Source organism: Dromiciops gliroides, chromosome 2 (genome assembly GCF_019393635.1).
Source record: "Dromiciops gliroides isolate mDroGli1 chromosome 2, mDroGli1.pri, whole genome shotgun sequence".
NCBI lineage: Eukaryota > Metazoa > Chordata > Mammalia > Microbiotheria > Microbiotheriidae > Dromiciops > Dromiciops gliroides.
The window spans coordinates 473958983-473985919 of record NC_057862.1 but is presented as its reverse complement, the minus strand read 5'-3'; the positions used below and the strand labels follow the sequence as shown (position 1 = coordinate 473985919).

The following is a 26937-nucleotide window of genomic DNA, read 5'->3' as shown; positions in this document are numbered from 1 at the left end:
GGACCATAGAAGAGAGCAGTGTCTTTCTTATGAATCTTCTCCAGATTTTAGTGCCTTCCCTTCCCAAATTATTTATTTTTGTGCATATTCTATGTATATTTACATTTATTCCTAGTCTCCCCTAAAGAATAGACATTTTTAAAAACCCTTTGATTTGCATATAGTAGAAAGGAAGAGAGCCAGGTCTTATTAAGTGTCTACTAGGTGCCAGGCACCGTGCTAAGCACTTTACAAATATGATCTCATTTGGTCCTCACAACAACCTTGGGAAGTAGGTGCTGTTATTACCCCCATTTTAAGTTGAGGAAACTGAGGAAGGGAGGGGTTAAGTGATCTGACCAGGGTCACACAGCTAGTGACTAATTGCCTTTAGGTCTTCCTGATACCAACTCCACCATTCATTCTATCCACTTGACCGTCTTGCTGCCTCTGTTGTTGTTGAGTCATTTTTAAGTCCCATCTGTCTCTTTGTGACTGTTTAGGGTTTTCTTGTCAAAGAAACTGGAGTAATATGACATTTTCTTCTCCAGATCACTTTACAGATGAGCAAACTGAAGCAAACTAGGTTAAGTGACTTGCCCAGGGTCACACAGCTACTAAGTGTCTAAGGCCACATTTGAACTCGGGAAGATGAGTCTTCCTGACTTCAGGCCTAGAACTTCATCCACTGTGCTACCCAGCTGCCCTAGCTGCCTCTAGTAGGAACTTAATAAATGAACTGGAAAAAGTCCAGAAGACATTTATCAGGCTAGGGGAGGGTCTTGAGTTCATGCCATCTGAAAGCCATTTAGTCTGGCAAAGAGAAGACTCAGATGTCACATTCCCAGCTTTGAGTATTTAAAGGGCTGTCCTGTGGAGGAGGGATTAGTTTGTTCTCTTAATGTTGGAAGTTAGAAAGAGGAATTGTTGGGCTTAATGTCAGGAACCACTTCCTAACAGACTATCCAGAGGTAATGGGCTGGATCCCGAGTGCCGCCCCCCACCCCCGCCCGCACCCCTCAATAGAGGTCTGAAAACAGAGGCTGGATGGGCACTTGTCAAATGTTCATAGGATCACAGACTTGGAGCTGGAAAGAATTATGAAGGTCATCTAGTTAAGGGCTTCTTTTTTTGATGTCGTTTTGTTTTGTTTTGTTTTTTTGGTGAGGCAATTGGGGTTAAGTGACTTGACCAGGGTTACACAGCTAGTAAGTGTCAAGTGTCTGAGGTCACATTTGAACTCAGGTCCTCCTGACTCCAGGGCCGGTGCTCTATCCACTGCACCACCTAGCTGCCCCTAGTTAAGGGCTTCTTAAACTTTTTCCACTTGGGACCCCTTTTCACCCAAAAAATTTTTGCACAACCCCAGATATCTAGGTATATAAAATAGGCATGCAGGGGGCAGCTAGGTGGCGCAGTGGATAAAACACTGGCCCTGGATTCAGGAGTACCTAAATTCAAATCTGGCCTCTGACACTTGACACTTACTATCTGTGTGACCCTGGACAAGTAACTTAACCCTCATTGCCCTGCCAAAAAAAAAGAAAAAAAGGTATGCATAAGCTTTTACTGTTGCCAAATTTTTCACAACCACCACATTTTACTTGACCATCGGGACCCACAGTTTTAGAAGCTTTGATCTAGTCCAATCCCCCATATTACCATTGAGTAATTAGGGCCCAGAGTGGCTAATTGCTTTGCCCCTGGCAGTTGTTGTTCATCTTTCATTAGGAAGAGGATCAATGACATCACAAGGGTAATGTGTTGACTTGCTCATGAATTGGATTTAGGTGAGGCAGAGCTGGCCAAGGTCATCAGCCCCACTTACTCTTCCACAGTCATCAGGGGCAAGTCCAGGGGCAAGACAAGAGTCAAGAAGGTAGAAAGCAGCAGAGCTGGGGGTCATTGCCAGGTCTTATGACTCCAGATCGAGGAGTCTTTGTACCTCTGTGAGAATTCCTTTTCAGGCATTGCCTGGACCAGCTGGTCACTGATGTTCCTTGAACTCTAAAGCTCTATGATTGAGATGATTAAATATCTATTTTAAAAAACTGATCTCATCCACACCCCTCTAGGGATACTCTGACACCTTCAAGACTTCAGTATCAGTAATATAATGGAAAGCTCTCCCCCTTCACCTGTCAATCAATAAGCATTTATTAATTGCCTACAATCACTTGGCACCGGGGAAACAAATACAAAAACAGTCCCTGCCCAAGGAGCTGATCTTCTATTAGTTCCATTGAAGGAGTTAATGCAGGTCATTGTCAGGCCATTACTTGACTTACTATTACTTGACTTGCAAGCTAAGGGTGGCCAGGGTGGCTTGGGTGACAATAATAACAGTGAACAACTTGCATCTTGATAGAGTGCTTTAGAGTGTGCAGAGAACTTTATAATTCTCATTTTGGCTTCACAACAACCCTGGGAGTTAGATGCAATTATTTCTCTCATCTTACAGATGAGGAAACTAAGGCAAATAGAGGTTAAATGACTTGCCCAGGGACACATAGCTAGTATATGAGGCCACTTGTCTTCCTGCCTCATCTTCTGTGCCTCCTACTTGCTTCTGGGACACAGTACTAAAACTTTTTGGTCTCAGGATCCCCATATACTTTTTTTTGGTGAGGTAATTGGAGTTAAGTGACCTGCCCAGGATCACACAGCTAGTAAGTGTCAAGTGCCTGAGTTCAGATTTGAACTCAAGTCCTTCTGAATCCAGGGCTGGTGCTCTATCCACTGTGCCACCTAGCTGCCCCTACACTTTTTAAAATTATTGTTTTTATGGGTCATATCTACCAATATTTACCATACTGGAAATTTATAAGGAAAAATATTTTAAATATTTATTCTTTTAAAATAATAGTAACAAAGCCATTTGATGTTAATATAATGTTTTTATGAAAATAATTATTTTCTAAAACAAAAAAAGAATAGTAGCCTTGTTTTACATAATTTTGCAAATCTCTTTAATGTCTGGCTAAAAAACAGCTTTATGCATTTAATCTTATGATATGTTGTTTTGGCTGAAATATACCAAAAAAGTGCTGGCCTTACAAAGATAGATAGTTGGAAAAGGAAGGAGTATTGTAATTGGCAAAAAAAAAAATTTCTTAGCATTATTATAGAAAGAGTTTTAACCTCTTAGACCCCTGAAAGGGTCTCTGGGAATTACAGCCCATGCTTTGAGAACTACTCTTCTAAGAAAATTGGATAGAGCCACTCTCGATCAGGCAATAGCTTTGACAGATGAAGGAAGCAGACAGTTGGGAGACTAAAGACATCTCATGGCTTTAAACTCAAGGTTAAATAGTGTTTGAGGATCCACATTGAAAACTTGACACAACCGACTTCTCTGCTAGCAGCACAAGGAGGCCAATCACAAATAGTTAAATTCATGATTTTTGAAAGCTATGAAGGGCTTGGGAAGAGGCAGTACTGGTTGAGATAGGAAACACTTCAATGAAGTAAAGGAACAGTTGGTGGGGCATCTGGCTCCTACAGGGCTGCCTGGATCAATAGCTCTCACAGTCCAGTTCATTGACCTCTGGCCTCTTCATACCTTCCTGACGTACCTGTGCTTCTTGCTATTCTTTGCTAAGGAGAATCCATCTCCAGACCTCAATGACTTTTCAGGAGCTCTCCCCCAAACCTCCTCAATTCTACTCCTGGATTCCAGGCTTCCTACGAGATTCATCTCAAATCCCACTTTCTGCAAAAGACCTTTCCTAGTACTTCCCCACTGCTGGCGCTTTCCCCGAAATTAATTTACACTTCCACTGGATATAGTTTGTAAATACAAATTTTTGCATGTTTTCCCCCATTCAAATGTGAGCTTCCTGAGGAAGACATTGTTTTGGGTTTTCTCTGTTCCCCAGAGCTGAACACAGTGCCTGGAACATACTAAGTGTTTCATAACTGCTTGCTTACTGATTGCCTGACAGACTGGATGAAAGCAGAACATGAATTCATGAGCATAGAGAAGAAGCAGTTACAGGGGCAAGAGAGACAGAGCCTGTGCACTTCATAGTAGGAAGGAGACGTGGTCTCCTCAGATATGTACCAGGGTTACCATGGCCTTTGCTGTCTTTGTGACTATTTCTTTGTTAGCCCAGTCATTGGGCTCAGCTGTGTAGAAAAGATTCCTTTCCATTCAGTTTCTTCCTAAAGTCTTGGGAAAATGAGTTGAACAGGAAATAAACATAAATCTGTGTAGGAGGAGAAAGGCCTGTTGAGAATCAAGAGAATCAAGGGGATGAAGCAGGACACCTGTTGTGGTCAGGAAGGCTGCCCCCAAGTGTTGATTGGCTTTAGGGTTTGGGGCTCATGTTTCAGCCAAGAACCTGGATACTTACCCAATATGTGCCCAAGATTACCATTTCAGCTATGAATACCTCCCTTTAGGCTAAGACTGGTGGGGGCAGAATTTCTCCTGAATACAGAACTTTAAAGGAATCTTCTAGGAAGAAAGAGTAGACCAGTTGTTCTGGCAGAGTGATTAGGATCATCCCATACACCTCCTGCGAGGGTATCCCCTACCCCCATTCCCAAATACATGAATTTGTGAATCAAATGAGCAGGCAATAAAAAGTTACAGAAGTACATATGTGTGAACACAAAGAATGGGTTCATCGAGCCTTCATGGTTGCCAGCATGGGCATCTCTTTCTTTGTACCCCAAAAGGAAGAAATCTAGGCCCCTAAACCCATTATTGAAAGACCCAAAACAAAATTACCATTTGCAACTGCTGCTCTCACTGGTCTCTGATAGTTTCTGTTAGAGTCCAAGGAATATGACTATAACAAATCTGGATTAATGAAAGGCATTCTCCTTCTTCAAACTAGACTTTGAAACAAATGAAAGACAACCTTATAGACGTAGTTTGGACATTACAAATATTTGATCAAAATATATGAACAGTGAAATTCTGGTGAACCTTCTCAGTCAACATGTTGTAGATATAGATGAAATTTTCATTTTCTCTTATCCTGAACAATATCACATTGTTCAGGTGCAAGTACTCACCTGGTTCCTTTCCCATGGTTTGTATTGTAAGGCTGAGAAGTCTGATGCTTATCAAGTAATTCTCAAGGTTTATGTTAGGTCCTGAAGGGCTACAAATGGGCTCTCTATTTACAAGACTGGATTTCACCAGCAGGACTCAAGGCCTCGTGGCATTTTCTAGGAATAAAAATGGCTACACAAATTCATTGTAGGGCTCTGAAAACTGACAATCTCTGAGTCTCAGGAGACAAAGGTATTTGAAAGCATGTTGCCAGGAACTCAGAAACTGGAAGCCAGGTGTGTGTTAAGTGTATCTTCTGGGTATGTCTTATTCCCCACCATTTCTGGATGAGACTGTGAACTTACAATGTGAACCCAATCATCAGATAATCACTGCTGCAGAGGGCCAGCCAGATTCCCAGTCTAGCTCCAGCATCAGATCCCTTGCAGCTGGATTTGCTTGCTTGGTTGCTGATCGACTTGAAAGCTGATCCCCCTACTCTTGCAGTCATGCCTTGCTCAGCCATTATTAGAGTCCCCAGTCAACTGATTCTGCCTCCGTGCTATGGCTGACAAATTCTTAACTCTTTTCCCCTTATCTCTGTGATTCAGTGTCACTTGCTATGGTGAAATACTTTTTCTCCTGATACCTCTTCTCATTCCTATCCAACTCACCCTAACCTACCCCAATCCCTGTCCTCTACCTTTCACTTCCACTGTGACCTTTGAAATGCATGCTCCATTATTAACAATCTCCCTTTGATCCAAGATTTCTTCATCTCACATTCTCTCTGTCTCATCTCACATTCTTTCCATCTTCTGACACTCACAGAAACCTGGTTCTCTTCAGAAGACATTTCACTACTGGACATGCCCTCTAGTGTTGCTTGGAATAGGAGGGATTGGCCTACTTCTTGCTATCTACAGCTGAGTCTTGACCCTCCTGTTGCCACCATCATTCCGAAGCCTTCCATCCTCTGGGATTTACTCCATCTGTCTACATCAGCCCATCTGAATGCTTATTCTCATAATCTAGGTATTTTTCTCTCCTTTCTCAAGATGTTCAGTCTCCCTTTCCAGCTCAGTCCCTGCCTTCACATATATAAATTTCAACATACTCATTAATGTTCCCTGGCCTCCCAGATCATCATCTTCCTCAGTTCCCATGACTCTTAATTTCATTCTACCTCAGCCATCCATAAGGATAGTCACACCATAGATCTCACCATAACAACTGCCTCTCTGATGCTAAATTCTGAAATGTTTCTCTCTGATCATTCTCTTCTATTCTTTTTCCTCATTGTGAATTCTAGGTGGTTCATCCCTCTGATATCATCCTTGCTCTGGCCTCTCTCTCATTTCTTCATAGTTTTGATCCCAAAGTTCACTAGTTCCAACTCTATACAGTCTTCCACCAATGGGTCCCTTCCCTATACACTACTTTTTAAACATAGCGACCCATGTATGCATCATATCCCTGTTAGATTATGCTGCCAATCATGAACTCTAGACCACCGCCACCATCTGCCTTTTCTGTTCTTACTTCCATGCTGCTGAACGCTGCTGGGAAATCCATGAAACCATACTGACTGGATCCATCACAGATTCATTATCCAGTCTCAACTGCTCCCTTGCTGCTATAGGCAATCCTTTTATTCTTCCCTGATTGATTCCTTAACAGCACAGCCGCTCAAAACCTTCACTTATCTCTTGATTGTGGAATCACCACCTCCCTCCTCCTTTCTTGCCTTCTGCTGTGGGGGCTGTCCACTGTGAGCTTCCTCATTGCCTCTATATAGCAAACTCTTCATTATCTCCACTCATCTTCTCCTCCATTGCTCTAGTCTCCAAAGGAGAAGTGGCCCTTCTCCTGGGCTCTTGGTCCCATCCCCTCCCTTTTCTTCTAGGAGCTGTTCCTCCCACCTTCCATCTTCAGTCTCTCCCTTTCTACTGGTCTCTTTCCTTTTGCCAAAAAATAAACAGAAAAAAAACCCAAACATACCCAAGGTTTCCACTTCCTTTAAAAAAAAAAGTCAGAGGGGCAGCTAGGTGGTACAGTGGATAGAGCACTGGCCCTGAATTCAGGAGGACCTGAGTTCAAATCCAGACTCAGACACTTGAGACTTACTAGCTGTGTGACCCTGGGCAAGTCACTTAACCCCAATTGCCTTACCAAAAAAAAAGTCAGAGACTTGATTTGACCCTGCTATCCCCTAAGGCCCAATCTTCTCTTTCCTCCTTTTCCTTTCCAAACTCTAATCTAAGACTTCTCAAGCCTTTACGATAAGGCTTCTACTGAAACTGCTGACTCCAGTGTGACCAAAAATCTTTTCATGGTTAAATCCAATGATCTTTTCTTATTCTTCATTGTTATTGACTTCTCTGCAGCTTTTCACACTAGTAACCAGCCACCCTCCACATGCTGGACCTGTCTCCTTCCTTGGTTTCTCTGCCACTGTCTCCTATCCTTTCTCTCCATTAAATGGACTTTTATCTGGATGACAGCCTCTTCATCAGGGTCCCTGCTTCTAAACCCCGACTCCTCCAATGCCTCCTCCACAGATCCACCAGAATAATCTTTCTAAAGCATGTCTGACCATATCACTCCCCTGCTCAAAAACTTCAGTGGCTCCCTATTGCCTTGGGAATAAACCACAGAGTGGTCTTCAGGGCCTTCTGTGATCTGGTCCTGAGCTACTTTTCCAACTTTATTTCATATTGCTTTCTTCTGACATTCTGCTCTTCATCCAAACTCAACTAAGTGTTCTCTAAATTCCATATTTCTATCACCTACCATGATGCATTAACACAAGCCTCGGCCCCTCCCATGACCCACCCATGCCTGGAACATCCTACTGCCTCCTCTCCATCTTCTTTCAAGGTTTCTCCATGATGCCCACCTACCACCAGCTGTTCGTACTATCTCCCTTCCTGAATTACCTTGTAGTTACCTATCTATGTATGTATTGCCTCCCCATGATAGACTGTAAACTCCTGGAGGACAGGGGCTGTTATTTTCGACTTGGTTTCCCTAGTTCATAGCACTGCATCTTGGATTTATACTGGGGGAAGGGGGTAGGAGAGGTAGACTTAGATTTCAGTGATGAGGCAAACTCCCTGTGAGGAATCCTCGCTTACAGCGTCACTTAGGGCACTGAGAGGTTATGTGAGTTGTTTAGGGTAACCCAACCATTGGTGTAGGCTGGTGGCACTCTTCCTGTCTTGAAGGTCTGGTACTCTGTTTACTATATGAAGTTCCATGTTGCCTTGTGCATTGTAGGCACATGTTAAATAGGATAGACTTGAACCCTTCACCTGTTTGTTAAAGAATGGAAAATAGTAAATATGGAGAGTTGAGCAGGAGGATATCCTTTGACTTTTTTAAAGGAGATAAAGAAAAAAAAAAACATTTATTAAGCACCTACTATGTGCCAGGAACTGCTAAGTGCTTCACATGTTATCTTATTTGATCTTCACAACAACTCAGGGACATAGGTGCTGGCTGCTGTTATTCCCATTTTACAGTTGAAGAAACTGAGGCAGACAGAGGGTAAGTGACTTGCCCAGGGCCACACAGCTAGGAAGAGTCTGAAGCAGCATTCAAAAGTCTTCCTGCTTCCTGGCCCAGCTCACCACCTAACTAGCTCAGACAGAGGACTGTGCACTTTCAAATGACATTTGAACTCTGTCCTTTATGTTGCAGAGACAGAGACTTCTCAGGTGGCTCTTGGAGGCACTGTTGAGGTTGGAAGGGATTCCAAAAATAGACTGGGGTTCAGTTACTCCTCAAATACCTCCCCATAAGCAGGTGGATAAACCATGGGATTGAACACTTTCTGCCCTGCTACCTGGCATACTTACAGAAGAACTGGGTCCAGTTCCTTCAAATGGCACAGTCTGCTAAAAAGAAAGTCGTCTGTTCTACCATTGGCTGTTGACCTTTTCAGAATCCTGTGGGTCCTCCCCATCCATTTGGCTAGTGGATGTCCCAGAGATCCAGCAAATGTTAGGGACTGGAACCCAGATGCTCAGCCTCCTGTTCACTACGAGATGACTGGCAATGGCAGTGCCCCTGTCATGCCCCCCACCACACACCCCAACACCAATCCAAATCTTTGTCCCGCTCCAACCCCATCCCCATCCCCCCAACCCAAAGCCTGCAGGATGCTTCTGCAGAGACCCCTCAGTGGAGCAGTCAATTTTCAGACAATGGCCAGAGATACAGAGCCCTGACAAACTTGATCCCCAGGGTTAGCATCTGGTAGTGTTTAATCACTTTATTATTCCAGTTGTTTTGAGATGTTAACATTCCAGCATCCAGAGAGAACTCAGCTGGCCATTCTGATGAGGACTAAAGCCCAGGAAATCACATGCTGGGAGAAAATCTTCTCTCCATGACCCCCAAGGTTCAGAAATAAGTCCTGCTTTCGCAGAAACAAAAATATTCCCCTCAGGAGGGGGAAAAGAGCATTTTCTGACATCAACAAAATGAGTGGATTTTCCCTAAGGGCTTCCATTAAATCTGTGAATTTAAATTTTTGTCCAAAAAAATACAGACAAGTCTCTTGCCCTAAATATACATCTACTCTTTACCTACCTCCCTTCTGTCCCCCCAGGATCTTTTAGGCCTCTGAAAAAAACCAATACAGTCACTACAATAGCACCCAAGTGGTAGGTGGAGCACTGTTCTTTGGGGAGTCTCTCCAGCCCTTCCCCTGTCCTGGATTCTTTATATTGACACAGAATGGTGATTTAAATACAAGGCCTGCAGTAGTTTAGCCCAGGAAGGAACCTTGGAAAACAAAGATAGCTGACATCCTTCTAGCACATTAAGGTTTGCAGGGAGGTGGCTTCATTTTACAGAGGAAACGGATTCGGAGAGGTAGTGACTTTTCAGGGTCACACAGGTAAGAAGTAGCAAGAATGTTCTGGAGCCAGCTCAAAGGGGGCTCTCAGCCAATTGGTTCATATTCTATGTGATTGTCTAGACTTAGGAAAGTGATGGAGCCAATGGAGCAAATTTTATAAACTTAAGTGAGTCATACATATGCCATCACCCGACAGTTGTTAAACACTGACTAGCATGCCCCTGAGTGTCAAAGGCTTAAATCCAAGTCTTCCTGTCTCAAAACCCAGCACTCTGCGCACTACATCATTTTACCTTTAGAGAACATCTAGTCCAACCCTATGAATGAGAAAGCCGAAGCCCAGAAAGAGAAGCAGCACCTACTTAGGATGCACAGCCAGTAAGCAACAGGGCCAAGACTAGACCTCTTCATGTCTTATCCACCTCATCTTTCTGTGAGAAGCTCAAAGTCACATGGAACAAGGGGTTGTGGAAAAAGAAAAAAGTAATAGGCCAAGGGATTGGGACCTGGCCACCCCTACCTATGATGAGCTCCTAATTACAGTTATTTGGGCAATGCAAGCCTGCTTATTTATTTAACAGTTCTCAAAATCTATTTACCTTTAGAGGGAAGGAGTCTAAATTTCAGGATGGTGCTACATGACTTGTGAAGAGCAGGGAGAAAGCTGGGGGGCAAGGAAGGGAGGGGACCACGGGGTAAAAAGGACTCATCGACTGGAATGCAAAAGGTGAGTCACTGGCAACCTTAAGTTCGGTTCTCTGGCAAGGAGAGTTTATGAGCTATTTGAGTGCTTTATGGGTTTTCCGTATCTGTTTATGGACTACCTCCCTCACTCAATCAATAAGCATTTATTGTTCCTCTGAGTGCATTTTCCCAATTTTCTGTGTGATGAAGTAAAGGCCGTCTGTTACTTGATTTGTATTTGTTACCTTTAATGCTTATGTGGGATCAAAGAACTCCCTTTACCCAAGTTTCAAGGAACCTAGACATGAGCTGCACCTAATCTATATTTTGTGTATTTCTCTGAAAGTAAATTCTGCGATGCCACAGTAACCCCAAAGTGTGACACAGACCCTCCTGGGGTCAAACTCAGGGAGAATGGTGGGTCCTGCAATTAACTCAATAAGAATACAAAGCTGAGGCCTTTGTCAGAAAAGGGGGAGCCTCCCACAGATCTGAGCCTGGTCCCTTGCTGGGAAGGTTAAGTGAGTCCCTAGTAACTTGGGCTATCTCCTGATTATTAAGTGAGGCTGGCGGGGGGGGGGGGGGGAGCAGTGAAGAGGGTTGGAAGGAAGATGTCCTTCTCTCCTTCCCTCCTCTTCCCCCACCCACCTTGCTGCACTCTGGTTTTGAAATAAAAAGGAAAGAGGAAGAAGGATAGTGTTGTTTCACATATTAGTCTTGTAGAATAGGAGGGGAGATTGTTCTAATGATTCATCCTTTTCAGTCAACCAATCATCAGGAGGCATCCCTGCGACTGAGAACCAATCAGAGGGGCTCACCGAGCCCTCCCAAAGAAACACTTGTATCCAAAGATTCTCTGCGAGGGGCTGGCTAGAGAATGGCCCTAGCTCAATGGGAAATAAGCCTCTTTCAACAAGGGCCATGCTCCATAATCTCATCAGGTTGATTCAGGAGCTTGCCAAACTGACCAGCCCTGCAACACTTTGTTTTAAACTTACCCACTGGTAAAGGTTTAACAACAGGCTAAGGGGGTGGGGAAGTAGTGAAATGTTTGTAGGACATACCTTTACATTTAATCTGCATGAGTTCTTCACATTTTCTCCATCACTTTCTTAAGTCTGAACACTCCACAGAACAATAAGTCAAGCCCTGACTTGTAGAATTTGCCCATTTCAGAGGTATAAATGCTCATGCTGAAAAGTTAACTATCAGCGAGCTCTCCCATAGCCTCCAGCATATACATCCTTCTATTGGACCATAAAGTCTAAGGCAGGTGAGAGTGGTGTCTTGACTAAACTTTATGTCTCAACGAATGGTTGCTCGTCAATGCTAAATAAAGCTTCCATTCAGATGCTATAACTAAACCTTTGCAGGCTTGGATTTGACTTCAAGAAGCTTTTGACCAAAATAAGTTACACAGACCTTTATTTTTTCAGGTTTTCCTTTAAGTCTCATGGGAGAGTTAATATCAGTGATCACATCTGCAAAGGAAGTCCTAGAAATACCCGTTGGTCAGCATGGAGGCCAATAAATCTTTGGTCACCTAAACTCCATTTCAGGTTCTGATGAACTTATCGTATGGGAAAGTATGGAAAGTTTTTCATAGGATGGAAAACTCAAAGCTGGAAAGAATATTAGATTTGGAGAGAACCTGGTTCAAATCCTAGCTCTGCCACTTAAGCAGCTCTCCGTAGGGTCCAGCCTAACTTCCAGCTTATGCTCTTCAGATCTGCACAGTGTTCTGTGCACCGAAGGAATGGAATATCCACTGGCTGAATCTACTCATGGCCATGAGTGTGATTCAGATAAGCTGAGAGAAAGGAAGAGGACATTTGGAGCAGGGAGAATAAGTTGAACAAGGATTCAAAGATAGGAATAAATACGGCACAGATTAGGAGGCAAGGCTAAGTTAGGGAAGACAAGGGTTGTTAGGGAAGAGGAGGAAGGAAGGTAGGATGTGGTCAGTTTTTGTCTTGAATAGTTCAAGGTTATCTTTTAGGTAACCTATCAAAACTCAGGGGCAGCTAGGTGGCTTAGTGGATAGAACACTGGGATGGGAATCAGGAAGACTCATCTTCCTGAGTTCTAATCCAACCTCAGACACTTATTAGCTGTGTTACCCTGAGCAAGTCACCTAACCTTGTTTGCCTCAGTTTCCACATTTATAAAATGAGCTGGAGAAGGAAATAGAAAACCACTCCAGTATCTTTGCCAAGAATGCCCTGAATGAAGTCACAGAGTTGGACATGACTGAAACAACAAAACAACAACCCAAACTTGGAAATTTCCCTCATCCTCCCCTTCCCCTATCTTGTTTCAAGTCTGAGAATTCTTGAAGAAGTTAAACCTTTTTCCCCCTGAACATTTTGAGATACATCTAAATAGAAAGAGCAACACCATTTTAAAAGATGTCACGTAGCAGTTTCCTTTCAGGCATTTGAATAAATGCCACACCCCTCCCTGTTAGCAACAAGCCATGCAAGATTAGTCCTGTATCCTTTTTTGATAGGTTTCCTAGACTTACTCCTGAATCAGAACACTGTCGATGCTGTTGTTGCTGCTGTTCAGTCGTTTCAGTTGTGTTCCACTGTTCATGACCCAATTTGGAGTTTTCTTGGCATTTGGTTTGCCATTTCCTTCTCCGGATCATCTGACAGATGAGGAAACTGAGGCAGACAAGGTTAAGGGACTTGCCCAGGGTCACACAGCTAGTAAGTGTCTGAGACTATATTTGAATTTCCTAACTCTGAGCCCCACACTCTATCTACTGTGCCGCCTACCTACCCCAAATGCTGTAAATATTCACCTGGATTTTAGTAAAGCATTTGGCCCAGCATAATGCCTGGCACATTTTAGTCACTGAATGTTTCTTGATTGATTTACTGATTGACCCATTCATGCTATTCTTGTGGAAAAGATAAGAAACATGAGATAAATAACATATCATTTAGGTGGATCCAGAACTGGTTGACGGCTTGACCTAAACAGGTTCAAATTCAACTTGGAAGGAAGCTCTTAGTGGGCTGTTTGGTCCAGGAATATGTAGCAGCCCAATGTCATTAAAAATTTTTCATAGTTGTATGCTTATCAGATTTGTGGCTGACACAAATTTAAACCTGATGGTAGAGAAAACCAGCATTACCAATGGGATGTCTTGGGCCCTCAGTAAGGGCCTTCAAGCAAAGGTATGAACACTTGCTGGGTGTCACAACAGGGAATTCTTGTCAAGGTGTGAAATGGACTAAAAGACCTCTGAGGACCCTCAGAGGTGGGCCTCTGAGGTTCTTTGATTCCGTGGGAGATGGTCAAGGACCATGGCAGAGGTTGCACACTGGGGGATGAGCTGTTTCAGATTGAATCACACCTGGTTCAGAGGAAAAAAGGTGTTTAGATGAAGTTCACACTGCCTGCAGTGCTGGTGTACAACTGTCAAACCTGCCCATCTTTTCTGAGGTTTATGGAGTGGTGTAAAGGGGAATACAGGAGCACCGGCAAAGCCCTGGGAAGCTTGTAACAGGCCAGCTGTGGTGGTCGAGAGCTTTCTTCCTGCCTCCCTCTGTGTATAGCCCTGGCTGATGAACCTTTGCGGAAGGCAGTTAGGATCCCAGGTGTATCAGGGCATCTGTACGTGGTCCCTAATGAGGCCTGTGGGGGATGCTCTGCAGCCAGGACACAGAGTATACCAAAAGGATCATCTGAGCTATCCTGGCATGTCCTGAAGATTCCTGAATTTTCCATATCTAATCCATGGACTGAGCTTAATACCCCATTAGCAGACAAGATTGTCCAACGGTGAACATGTTACATGGCATCCCCCCTGACCCCCATCTCGGCCTAGCAAAATCTTCCCTATTCTTTAAGGCCTAATTCCGTTTCTACTGCTATGAAGCTTTTTTATTTTTTGGAAGTGACAAATCTTTTGTAACACTTTTATCTTTCCATAACAAACTTCAACCTTGTTATTGTTGTTTAGTCATTTTTCAGTTGTGTCAGACTCTTCGTGACCCCATTTGAGGCCAAAGATACTGGAGGGATTTGTCATTTCCTATTCCATCTCATTTTACAGATGAGGAAACTGAGGCAAACAGGGTTAAGTGACTTGCCCAGGGGTCACACAGTAAGTGTTTGAGGTCAGATTTGAACTCAGGTCTTCCTGACTCTAATGTGGGATAGAATTTGGGGTTAAATTGATTGTGAGTCGTCCCAAAAGAATTACAAGACTCAGTGTCTCAGTTTTCCAAGTTTTATTGCAATACTGTGAGTGACCACAGAGAGAGAACCAGAAGAGTAGAAAAGTAACTCTCAAATAAGGAAAGAGTTATATTTGTAGTATGGATAAATTGATTATCAGTCTCATTATAATAATCTCCACCTTTGGGGAGTACAAGGGAGGGCCTGTCTTTCTCATAATATTCTCCACCTAGGGATGTTACAGGGGAGGGTTTATCCTAATTTGGAGTTCCTGGGGTCCTAAGCCAACCCCCGAGGTGGGTACCTTTTTCTGTGGAGGTGTGTTTGGGGGGTTTACATGTCATAGGGTGAATCTGGAGACAAATTTGGCCTTTTCTGCATGTGTCTCTTTCTGGTTCCCATGGCTAATTTCAACACATCCTCATTTTTCATTTATTTCTAGTCTAAGTTTCTGTCATTTCCTTCGTTGTTATAGTTTCAGGTCTTCATGGCCTCTCTCCCTCTGTTCCATTATGGGCACTGATTTCTGTGGGTACAAGAACCAGCATCCTGACTTGTAGGTTCTCCATTAACTGGGGTCTGAATGCCTTTTAGAGCTGATATCTGAATTAGAGCTTAGGTCTTAGGTTTTTCTATTAACCCCTTTTTTGCCTCCTACATCAGCTCCAGGCCCAGAACTCTATCCACTGCAGCACCTAGCTGCTTAACTTTATCCTATTCAGTTATATGTGAGTTCTCTGTATATATCCGGGTCATAAGCTTTCTCCTTGGTTACACATCTTTGTATCTTCCTCCAGCTAACCCAACCCCTTGCACCTCACAGGTAGGTGTTTAATCAACTGGAGTCAGTGTGTATAGTGTAAAAGCATCAGACTCGGAGACCTGGGTTTGAAGTCCGCCTTCTGACACTTACTGGTTGTGATGATGGGCGGGTCACTTTCACCTCCCTAAGCTTGTTTCCTTCTTTGTAAAAGCAGATAATTATATATTATGTGCCTCAAAGGGCTGATGCTAGGCTCAAATAAGATAATGCATATAAAGAGTTTTGTAAGCCTTAGAGGGCTATGTCAGTTCTAATTATGTGAACTGGAGTGATCAAGGGAGTGAGAGAATGAAAGTCCAGTTGCAGGAGGGATTGGAAAGCAGATGGGGGGCTCGTTACAGCACTTCGATGTAACAGGGCAACAGCTTCTTCAATGTGGGACTCCTGTAGACCCACTCAGGGCTCTAAAGGTTAGCAGCTCTCAACGTATGCCACTGTAATGATCATATTTCATCCTCAACTCAGTCGTGTCTCAGATTTTCACACTGAAAGTGGCTGGATATGGGGGCAGCTAGGTGGTGCAGTGTATAAAGCACCGGCCCTGGATTCAGGAGTACCTGAGTTCAAATCCGGCCTCAGACCCTTGACACTTACTAGCTGTGTGACCCTGGGCAAGTCACTTAACCCCCATTGCCCTGCAAAAAAAAAAAAAGTGGCTGGATAGAATATAGATTTGGAGTCAGGAAAACCAAGGTTAAAAATCCCAGTTCTGACACGTTAGGGTGGTATGACCCTAGGCAAGTCATTTATCTCTTATCATCAGGTAATTCATCCGTACAATCTGTAGCATGATACCTGCATTGCCTACCTCAGAGGAATGATAGGAGGAACAAATAAGAAAATACTTTGCACAGCATGGGATCATAGATTTAAAGACCAAAATGCCTTAGAGACCATGGACTCCAGCCCCTTCTGAGGGGCCTGAGGCCCAGAGAGCTTAAACTTACCCAGGGTTACACAGTAAATGTCAAAACTGGGATTTTCACCCAGGGCCTCTCTCTTTCCTGCATGTGGGTCATAATAATAACTGCTGTTCTCCTTAGTCAAGCAAGCATGACCTGCTTTTCACTGGTGGGGGTGTCATTACTTTTGTCTCTGCAGAACCAGCCCTCCTCCCTGGTTATGATGGACCTGCTGCACGTTGCTCGTGACATTGCCTGTGGCTGTCAGTACCTGGAAGAAAACCACTTCATTCACCGGTAAGTCAGAGGGATCTGGTTGTCCTTGCCCCCTCTTGGCCTTAAGCAGCTTCATCTTCATTGTGCTGTGAGGCCGCAGACCTGCCCAAAAATTGGGAACAAGGGATAGTACCCAAGAGGCAAACTGCAAAAACAAGGATATTTTTCTAATCAGCCAGGGATGTGTTCTAAATGATCACTGAATCCACTGAGACTTCGGTTTCCCCATCTGTAAAATCAGCATCATAATTTTGCTTCCAGTGGTAGAAATGTAAATGATTTATTCTGGGAACCTTGGCTGCGTTATTGTATCCTGCACGGGAGGCGGGGAGAGAAGGTTCAACCGCTGATATTCATGGAAGCCTCCAACTTTCCAGGGCTTCAGAGGGAGAATGAAATGGAATTCAAGGTTTCCAAAATTGTGAAATCTGCAAGGATAAGAACTATTTCCTTTACTTCATCAATCTCATTCTCTCCCTATCGAAATCCTACTTAAATGTGTGACTAGAGGGAGCCCATTGAAAGTGCTTCCCATGTTACACTTGATTCTGTTCTTTGTGTATTTATTGTCTTCATATCTGGAGGCCTGAGCTCAGTCTTAAGAGTAAAATGGATTAATGGGCTCTTTGCAAAGCTTCTTCAACCATTTTATAAGTTAAACTTCACTATTCTCTTAGTGGGTAGGTGAAAAGCAACATTCTGCCCATTATATAGATTCAGAAACTGAAATGCAGCAGGGCTTTCTTCCCTACCCTGAACCCTCCCCACTCACACATGCCCCAAGGTGCCTATCTAGAACTTTTTTTTTTTTTACTTTTCTTTTGGGAGGGGGCAGGGCAAGGAGGGTTAAGTGACTTGCCTGTGTGAAGGGATTGCAAAGCTCTCAGGCTTTCTCTGAGTCATCATTCTCTCCACCAATGAGGAGGCTCTTATGCAAATGATCAAAGCTTGACCCTTAAATTGATACACTATGCTTGGCTGCCACATTTTTGAAAGGGCATTGCCAAACTGGAATGCATCCAGACCTGCCCAACATAGCAATGGGCTGCCTCAGGAAGTAGTAGTAGGCTTCCCCTTCCCTAGAGGTTTTCAAGTAAAGTTTGGATGAATGTGTGGTGATATTTGTAGAGAGAATGCCTAATCATGCAAAGCTCAGACCAGATAACCTCTGAGGTTCTCTCCAAATCTAAGATTCTCTGATTTTTTTAAACTCTGTCATATCTTCATCGTGGCTGGCTTCATCTTAAGCATTCCTGATACATGAACATCTTTATGTATGTTTTCTTTAAAGATATTACAGCAGGCTACTGGAAATGGTGATGTACCAGGCTTCATAGTCTAGAGAGTCTGAGGTCCCGTGCCTTCCAGCTCTGACAGTCTAGGATTCCAAGATCCAGTTAAGAACTCCATCCCTTACTGTGTTATATATCCCTTCCTTAGGAAAGCCCTTCCATCTGTTCCTTGTAAAACCTCTTTCGAAACCACATTGTGAGTGAAAGCGTGAGGCACCAGTCACCATGCTTCATGGAATTATCATGAAGAATCATGGGCCTAGAAAGGATCTCAAAGGCCCACCTCCCAACCTAAATAGAAATCCTCTTAGTAGAATCCCTGATGCTCTAATTGAGCATCCGATTTAGACAAGGGGCTCACTACCTTGCATGGTGGCCCATCCCAGTTAGGGACATTTCTAATTGTTAGAACTTTGTTATCCAGAGCCCAAACCTGCTTCCCAGTAACTTCTACTTGTTAACTTCTTCGTTCTTCTCTCTAAAGCTTTTCATAATGGTCAGGGCTGGAATCATGGCTACACGTACCCCTTGAATTATTGTTCTGTTGACTGTCTATGTTCACAATGTTCATAATACAGATTAAACTTTATACTATGTGCATACGTTTTTCCCCTTGAAAGCCCAGTTTCTAGACATTTAACCAGCACTTAGTATATTTCTCTATAAACTTTCCTGGTGTTCTGTAAAAGGCTCAAGGAATAAAGTCTGGAGGCCTGGTGATGATGATGATAATAATAACAATAACAATTAAAGTCATTTATACAGTATTTTATGGTTTGTGTGGTGCTTTACACCCATTATCTCCTTTGAACCTCACAACACCCCTGACGATAAGTCTACTCTCTCCTCCACAACAGCTAGCTCATTCTCCCTCCATCTTCTTATTCCCCGTTCCTCCATGCCCCTCATCATCTTCCTCAAATGAACTCCAGCTTGTTGACATCTTTGCCTCAAATGTGGTGGTCAGAACTGGATACAATATTCAAAATGTAGTCTGCCTCATGCAGAAGAGGTGGATTATTAACTCCCATTATCTAGACACTAAATGCCTATTAAGAGCCTCTAAAACGCATTAGCTTTTTTTTAGTAGCCTCGTGTAACTCTAGGTTTATATTGAGCTTGTGGTCAATGAAAACCTCAAGGTCTTGTTTCACACACAAACCGTGCTCCACCCCCTCCATCTCCCAAATACTATAATTGTGCAATTGATTTTCTTAACCATAAGCATGTAGCGCTTCCCTGCTGCATTTCATCTTATCTGCCTGGGGCCCATTATTCCCCCCATTTGAGATCATTTTGAGTTTTGATTCCATCATCTCTCCTATTATTTATCCCTCCCAGCTTGGTGCCATCTGCCAATTTTATAAGCATATCTGTTCTTTCTTTGTCTTTATCCAAAACACTGGACAGAAGAGGACCAAAGACAGGGCCTTGCAGCACATTAGAGGCCTCCCTACTGGTTGCCATTAGTCTATTAATCCACACTCTTTGTTCAGCCAGCTGGGAACACAATTCACTACATATACTACCATCCAGCCTACAGCTCTCCATCTTGTATACAACGTCTCTCGAGGTATACTCTATCACCAACCCTTTGAAGAAATGCAGTAGTGCTGCTTTGGGGAAGTGCCTCCACTTGGTTTGCCAGTGAGCACATAGAGAACCCGAGTCAAAAAGAACCTCAGAAGCCATCTAGTCCAACTTAACTTGATTATCCCCTTTACAACATCCCTAACAAGCAACCCCTTAGTCTTTTCTTCTCCCAGCTGAAGATCCCTGGTTCTTTCAGTCAACGGTATAGACACACCCCAGTCTTTTCACCAACTTGGTTGCCTTCCTCCCAATGTTCTCTAACTTGTTCTCTATCCTTCCTAAAATGTGGCATCCCAAATGGAACAAAATACAGTGGGACTATCGACTTCCCACCTCATTCTGGATACATTAGCTTTGTGGAATGTGATATCAGCACTGTTGAATCATTGAACTTGTCCACTAAAATCACCAGATTATATTTTTCAGAAGGGCTGCTCCTAGCCACCCTTCCTCTATCATCTCTTTCTTTTCTAGTCTGGTATTTAAGTAACACCACCCTTAGCTTTCTCCTACTCTCAGTCAAAAAAAAAAAAGGCTCCATCATACCTTCCCAGCCTTCTTCTGGACATTATTACTCTTCATACTTTCTGTGCTCCAGCCAAATTTGATCATTAGATATTTCCCAGTGCTGGCCAATCATCTCCATCTTATGTGTGTATATGTATATATCAAAATGTGTGAATCTATCATCCCCTCTATTTGACTGTCAGCTCTTGGAGGTCAGACATTCTCTTCCTTATACCCACAGCATTCAATACAGTGCCTTGCATACTGTGAGTTAAAAATATTTGTTGAATGAAATTCAATTTTCATCTGTTCAAACCAAATTCAAACCATCTGTTTAACAACTTCTAGAATTTGGCCATGAATTAATTCCAATCTTAACATTCTAGAGCTGGCATCTCCCTTTTTCCTCTTCTTAAAAAAAAATATAGATTTTTTCCCCATATCTAATTTCATGATACCTCTTCCATTTCCCATAATTTCACAAAGGTGACTAACAGTAGTTCCATAACCATATCATGGCAAGTGACTAAAATGAGCCTTGAGACTTGAATTCATTCAAAGTGGTTACTATCTACTTTTGCATTTCAATTTCCCCTTAATCAATGCTGAATCTATCCTTTCCCCTTCAAAGACTAATAAAACAAGGGATACATTCTCCTTAATAGAGAATATGGGAGCAAAATATGATTTCAATAGTTCTACTTTTTTCTGTCATCTGTTGACATTCTACTACATGCTCTGGGTGGCAGGCTTAGTCTTCCTGGTCCTTTGTAACTCTTAATATGGCCATTCAAATTCTTTACTCTTGTCTAGAATTTCTGCAGGCCATAATTCATTCTAGGCTTTAGGCTAGACTTCATTAATACAGTCTGCATTATTATTTTCTGGGTTTTTTTTTCATGAAAAACCTCTACATTAGCTAGATTATGAGAGAAAACAGATAAAAACAAAACTTCAGATTAAGAAATTGTCGAAAAAATGTTTGTCTATTTTCAGATACCATCAGTTCTTTCTCTGGAGATGGATTGCAATTTTCATATATTCTTCAGAGTTATATTGGATCATTGCCTTGCTGAAAATAACCATGTGCTTCCCAGCAGATCATCTTACACTAATGCTGTTATTTTGTATACAGTATGTTTTTCTCTGCTTCAGTTCATGTGGGTGTTTCCAGGTTTTTCTGATAGCATCCTGTTCATCATAACTTTTATATAGTACTTTAAACTTGACAAAGAATTTTCTTCACAATAGCCCAGCAGAGTAAGTACCATACGTTTTGCCATTGTAGTCAATCATCATAACTATTTCCTTCCATCTTATTCCCTTCCAATAGTATTTACTCCACCTAGGCCAGCCATTCAGCCCTCTCACCAGACCACAAGTTCAGTTCCAGAAGATGCTGATGCTGCAAGCTGATTCAGAGGCTTGAGGGTTAAGTTCCTCTGGTGCATTGTGCCTGGGGTCTCTGTTGTCGCAATCATGGGGTTGGACTTTACTCGCAGCTCAGCATGTCCCCTTTTAATCTGTCTATGGCTGGAAAATAATCTCAGCTCATATTTTTGTGGGGTTTTCTGCTCCAGGGGTTCTTTTATTGCTGTTTTTGGGGTAAATGTATCAGGAGCTCTGTGTGTCTTTCCTCTGCCATCTTAGCTCCACCCCCCCCCATTATTTTCTGTTCATCCTTATTTACAGACCTTTAAGAATCTGAATGAAAAGAGAGCATACTGTATAGCTACATTCATTTCTTTAGCTGCCTCTCATTTATCATCTTCAATGCTTGGATAATGATAATTTTTAGAGTACCCCATCCCTCTTGAGCTAGCTTTTTTTTTTAAAGAGTTTCCAACCTACATGGTCATCCTATCAGTTCTCTGATCTTTTTGAAATCTACTTTCCTAAAGTCTGGGGCACATATCTAAGGAAATTCATCACTCTCTTCTTTTTTATAATAAACTCTAAGAAAATATGTTTACTTTCTTCAAAGGCTCATGACACACCTCTCTGACCAGTTCTCCCTTACTACAAAAGTAGGACCAGAATAACAATACTCCTTACAGAATCCTATACAAATAGAGCTGGATGAGGGCTCAGAGATCATCGAGTCTCTCATTTCACAAGTATACAAGCTAGATTGGCTCAGCTCCACTCCATGGAGGAATTGCTTGGGCAAAGGATTAAGGAGAATTTAGCAGCTGCAGTCAAATGTGACTAAGGAATTCATATGGCATGGCCATATGAAGCCAAAGATAACATGCATTTCCTGTGTATCGTTTCTCCTGCCCTCAGTGCATTTGGTAGATGTACCTGCAGGTAATGTTTTTCTGACTCAGATCCATGCTTTCACCTTTTGCTTCTCCCTATCTACCCCTAAGTATCAAACAATTCTAGCTCTATTTTCATGACACTTGGATTTAGCCTGCAATTCCAGGGAGGGAAATTTGGGCCTTACATGGGTGTTGCCTCATTTTCCAGAACCAGAATTTATATGTCTTCTCTACATATGCAGCTGATCCCTTTCATGGATTCTTTTCTCTGCTGAAGTCATAGTTTTTAATAGAAAGAAGAGCTGACAACACTACCGTGTTTCAGAGACTGACTTTCCTACTCACAAATTTAAAGTCACTAGACACATATTCTAGATTTCTTCCAGTTGTATCATTTATTTCTAGATATATTAGTGGTTTTACATGTATTGGCAGAAGGGAGTAGAGATGATGTATATGAGCAGGTTATCAATATAGCAAGGAAAATTCCAGATTATCCATGTGAGGTAGATTATGATCTATACTGCTACTTCCATATCTTCCAGAAGAATCATAATTATTTGAGAATCTGACAACCCAATATTTTCTTCTCAGTGTTTCATAGACTCAACTCCTTTGACCTTTCTTCACGGATCTGTGGGACCAAGGGGATGAAGGGACTTCTGTATAAGGATAGACCAAAAAGAGAGAGAAAAGAATGAGTACTCTAGTAAGGAAAGATGGAAAGGTGATATGATTGATACCTATTGAGGCAAAAGAATAAAGATAGGGTAGCTTTAGACTTAACTCAGTCAATCCAAGAGCCCTGAAACCTAGAAACATTGCCTGAAGAATAAAAAAATGGCTTTAAACAAATAAAGAATAATATTGCTTCACACATTGAAGGCAGCATGAATAGAAAGCTGCCCTTGGAGTAGGAAAAACTGGGTTTGAATTCTACCTCTGGCAAGTCATCTAATGTCTCAATGACCCTAAGCAATCCCAAGGCTGTTGGACAACTGACCGGGTAATCTTTAACAGGGAGTCTCCTCGGGGGCAGCTAGGTGGTACAGTGGATAGAGCACCAGCCCTGGAGTCAGGAGTACCTGAGTTCAAATCCAGCCTCAGACACTTAACACTTACTAGCTGTGTGACCCTGGGCAAGTCACTTAACCCCAATTGCCTCACTAAAAACAAAACAAAACAAACAAACAAACAAAAACAACAGGGAGTCTCCTCACAAGAGAGCCCCAGTCTAATGAAATCATTGGGCTGAACCATTGCTTTACCTGGTGGGCAATAAATATAGCTAAAATTTTATATAACTTCATAGAGAAAACCCTTGACTTTCTTGGGTTGATATGGAAAACAATTTTATCTGTGGTCTTTTATAAAATGTCTTTTGGTTCCACTATTTTCATTTTTTATCCCACTGGACACTTATCATCTTCTCTATTCCCTTTCCCCTTCCACTTTAAAAGCTGCTGAGCCCCTAAATGTCTCTCATATTGAAGTACACTCCAGGAAATGCAGGACAGAGGAGCAAGCTTGCTGGACATCACATGAGAGGAGAAATTATTTTTTATGTAATTCTCTTTTCACACATCAATTTGGGAAACTAGAATTTGTTTCTCTCTCTTCCAGGGATATTGCTGCTAGAAACTGTCTCTTGACCTGCCCTGGACCAGGCAGAGTGGCCAAGATTGGAGATTTTGGAATGGCTCGGGACATCTATAGGTGACTAACAACCATTAACCTTCCATTAACCACACATACACCCCAAGGCCATGCCTAGTTTCTGCTGATTAGATGATGATAGATTCAATATGGCAGTCACTAGAATGCTGAACCTGGAGTCAGGAGGCTCTGGGGTAAAACCCTAAAAGTGCTACAGTTGTTACTATCCCACCTTTACAGAGAAGGAAACTGAGGCTGTCACTTGCCCATTGTCACACAGATAGTAAATTTCAGAGGCAAAATCAAACCCAGGTGTCCCTAAAATCAAGTTCAACAATCTTACCACTATCCCTTTTTCTTGTAAGCTAGCAGAGAACTAGCTGCTCCTTATGCCATGCATGCTTAGAAAGAAGAAATGATGGACCTTGCTCTGTCACTTCTTTACCTTTTTCATTTGTAGGCTATTGAAAACAATGGCCATAGTCCCAGGTTCAAACCCAGTGTGGCAACCACTGACTTCCTGGATGGCTTTACAAGTCATTTTGTTGTATCCAATCCATAATGAAGGCTTTCCCCCTCCCCCACCCCTTCAACTGGATTATCAACAAAATAATCATCGTCAAGAGCTTTTGTTCTTTGAGCCAGAACAAAAGCAAAGATTAGGTTAAGTAAGATGAATATCATTGTAATGATACAGCTTGATTGGAGAAAAGGAGAGTAGAATACCAAGCTCATTCATTCAAATTTGGTCTTGGAAAATTAACAATTGTGTGACCCTGGACAAGTTCCTTAACTTGTTTGCCTCAGTTTCCTCATCTATAAAACTGAGATAACAATAGTACTTATCTCCCAGGAATGTTGCAAGGATAATATATTTGAAGTGCTTTGCAAACCTTAACTGTTAGTTACTTGTTGTTGCTGCTATTATTATAGTGCTACAGTATAACACCATTAGGGTAAGCTTTCGTATTTAGAAGGGGTTTTTTAAAATATATTTATAGTGGGTTGTCAAAATGATCTTGTTGCCCATCCCACGCTACTTTCCCTGCTAAGAACTGCTAACTCATCAGGTAGCTTGGGGATATCTTCCCACACACACCTTGACAGGAAGGAATGGTGGAAGGAAGGCATGTGGGTGATTCAGAGCATGTACATAAGCAACTTCCATCAGTGAAAGCTATTCATGAGTAATTTCATTCATCAAGCACCTACTGCACATTAAGGCCCGATGCTAGATACTATAGGGGATGAAAAGATGAATAAGACATTCCTTATTCTCGATTCTCCTGGTTCAAACAATCTGCTGATGTGGCTTGTCAAGGCTATACTTATTAAAAGGCTTTAGTGATGTTATTTTTAGACCATTAACGAAATAGACAAAATCCAAAGGAGGACCCCTAAACCTTTGCTGAAGCAGACATTTTCTTCCTCATTTTGATTTCTTTATCTATTCCTCTTGTGAGTCTCCTTGATCCAAATAATGATTTTAACTACTGATCTTTCCTCCCTCAACCAACCATCCCAAGCCCTCATTAATTTTAACTTCTTAATTAATACTTCGTCAAGTTGTCTGTTGGAGCCTCTGCTCAATGCCCTAGCTAGGGTGACTTTGTTTTCATCTTCTGTCCTGCAGAGCAAGCTACTACAGGAAGGGGGGGTGTGCCATGCTTCCAGTCAAGTGGATGCCCCCTGAGGCCTTCATGGAGGGGATATTTACATCCAAAACGGACACGTGGTGAGTGACGCTTGCTGCCCTCCTTTGAACATCACTGACAGATTATCTGCCTTGCATGAGTGAACCACCAGCTTCCAATGGCTCATAAGGATATAGGTTAGCAAAGAATGGAGCAGATGTTCCTGAGCTATCTCAGCGGTCTCAGCCGGGCATCACTGGCCAAGGCCTATCTGTTGGGCTAAGGATGAGAGGACCCAGATGTGCAGAGTCGCCCTGCCTCTGGTGTTTACTCTCTACAACACCTTGGGCAAATTACTTCACCTTGTCCATCTCAGTTTCCTAGTCTTTTCAATGAAATGGCCTCTAGAGATGCCTTCAGGCTGACCAGGGACATTGATGTTCCAAGAAAATTAAATTAAGTTATGCCAAAATGAGATTTCCCATGTACACATTTATCTGTTGAACGTGAGTTATGGGAGAAGGAAAACAAGAGCATTTCCGACAGAATGGATGGGTGTGGCATGGTGGAGAGAGGAAAGCAACAGAGGTATGTGGCTCTCAGAAGCCCCCTGGTCTTCAGCAGAAGCCCAGTTTTTTCATCTTATAAGTGGCACCTTTGGGGTGGCTAGAGTTCTGTAACCCCGAGTTCATATCACTCTGTGCCTAAAAAGTGTGATCCCTCCAACCCAGAGCTTCCTAACTTCCCTTTCTTAGGTCCTGACTAAGGGGAGCATCTCCAGCCCAGGTGTGAGCACAGGCCTCAGCTGACAGGAGTGGAGGCTGAATCCCATGCCCCAAAGCCAACATTCCAGGCCCTTTCAGGAGCACATGCCACCATTTTTCCTAATGCCTCTTTTGCTTGGACTAAAATTCCAGGTTGGGGCTGCAGTGTGAGAGTTTCTCCCGCAAAGATCTGCCTTTCATTGATCCCATACAGGGCAGCCTCACATAGAGAGGCAGTTTGGTGGCACTTTGAACGGACAGAGGCCAGAAGACCTGAGTTCATGTCTAGCCTCAGATACTTCCTGGGTGCGTGTCCAGGATAGGCCAGTCTCTCAATCTTTCTCTGCCTCAGTTTTCTCAACTATAAAATGGGGATAATAGTGGCACCTCCCTCCCAGGGTTGTTGTAAGGATCAAAAGAGCTCATGTGTACAGTGTTCTGGAAATGCTACATTCGTGTTAGCTATGATTGTGGCTATGATGTACTAACTAGTAGCCCAC

The 26937-nt window shown here is 42.7% G+C and overlaps 2 protein-coding genes across 2 annotated transcripts in view; one reads left to right on the top strand and one right to left on the bottom strand.

Moving 5' to 3' along the window:
• ALK (ALK receptor tyrosine kinase) overlaps positions 1-26937 on the top strand; it is a 1073674-nt gene that overhangs the window by 1031969 nt on the left and 14768 nt on the right. The window contains exons 24-26 of the mRNA XM_043982018.1: positions 16651-16748; positions 24007-24099; positions 25673-25774. Of these exons, the coding sequence (XP_043837953.1) occupies positions 16651-16748; positions 24007-24099; positions 25673-25774 (293 nt within the window). The remainder of the gene's footprint in view (positions 1-16650; positions 16749-24006; positions 24100-25672; positions 25775-26937) is intronic.
• The window catches only part of CLIP4 (CAP-Gly domain containing linker protein family member 4), a 117784-nt gene continuing 113649 nt past the window's right edge, over positions 22803-26937 (bottom strand). Inside the window, exon 17 of the mRNA XM_043982026.1 lies at positions 22803-23045. Within this exon, the coding sequence (XP_043837961.1) occupies positions 22982-23045 (64 nt within the window). The 3' untranslated portion in view covers positions 22803-22981. The remainder of the gene's footprint in view (positions 23046-26937) is intronic.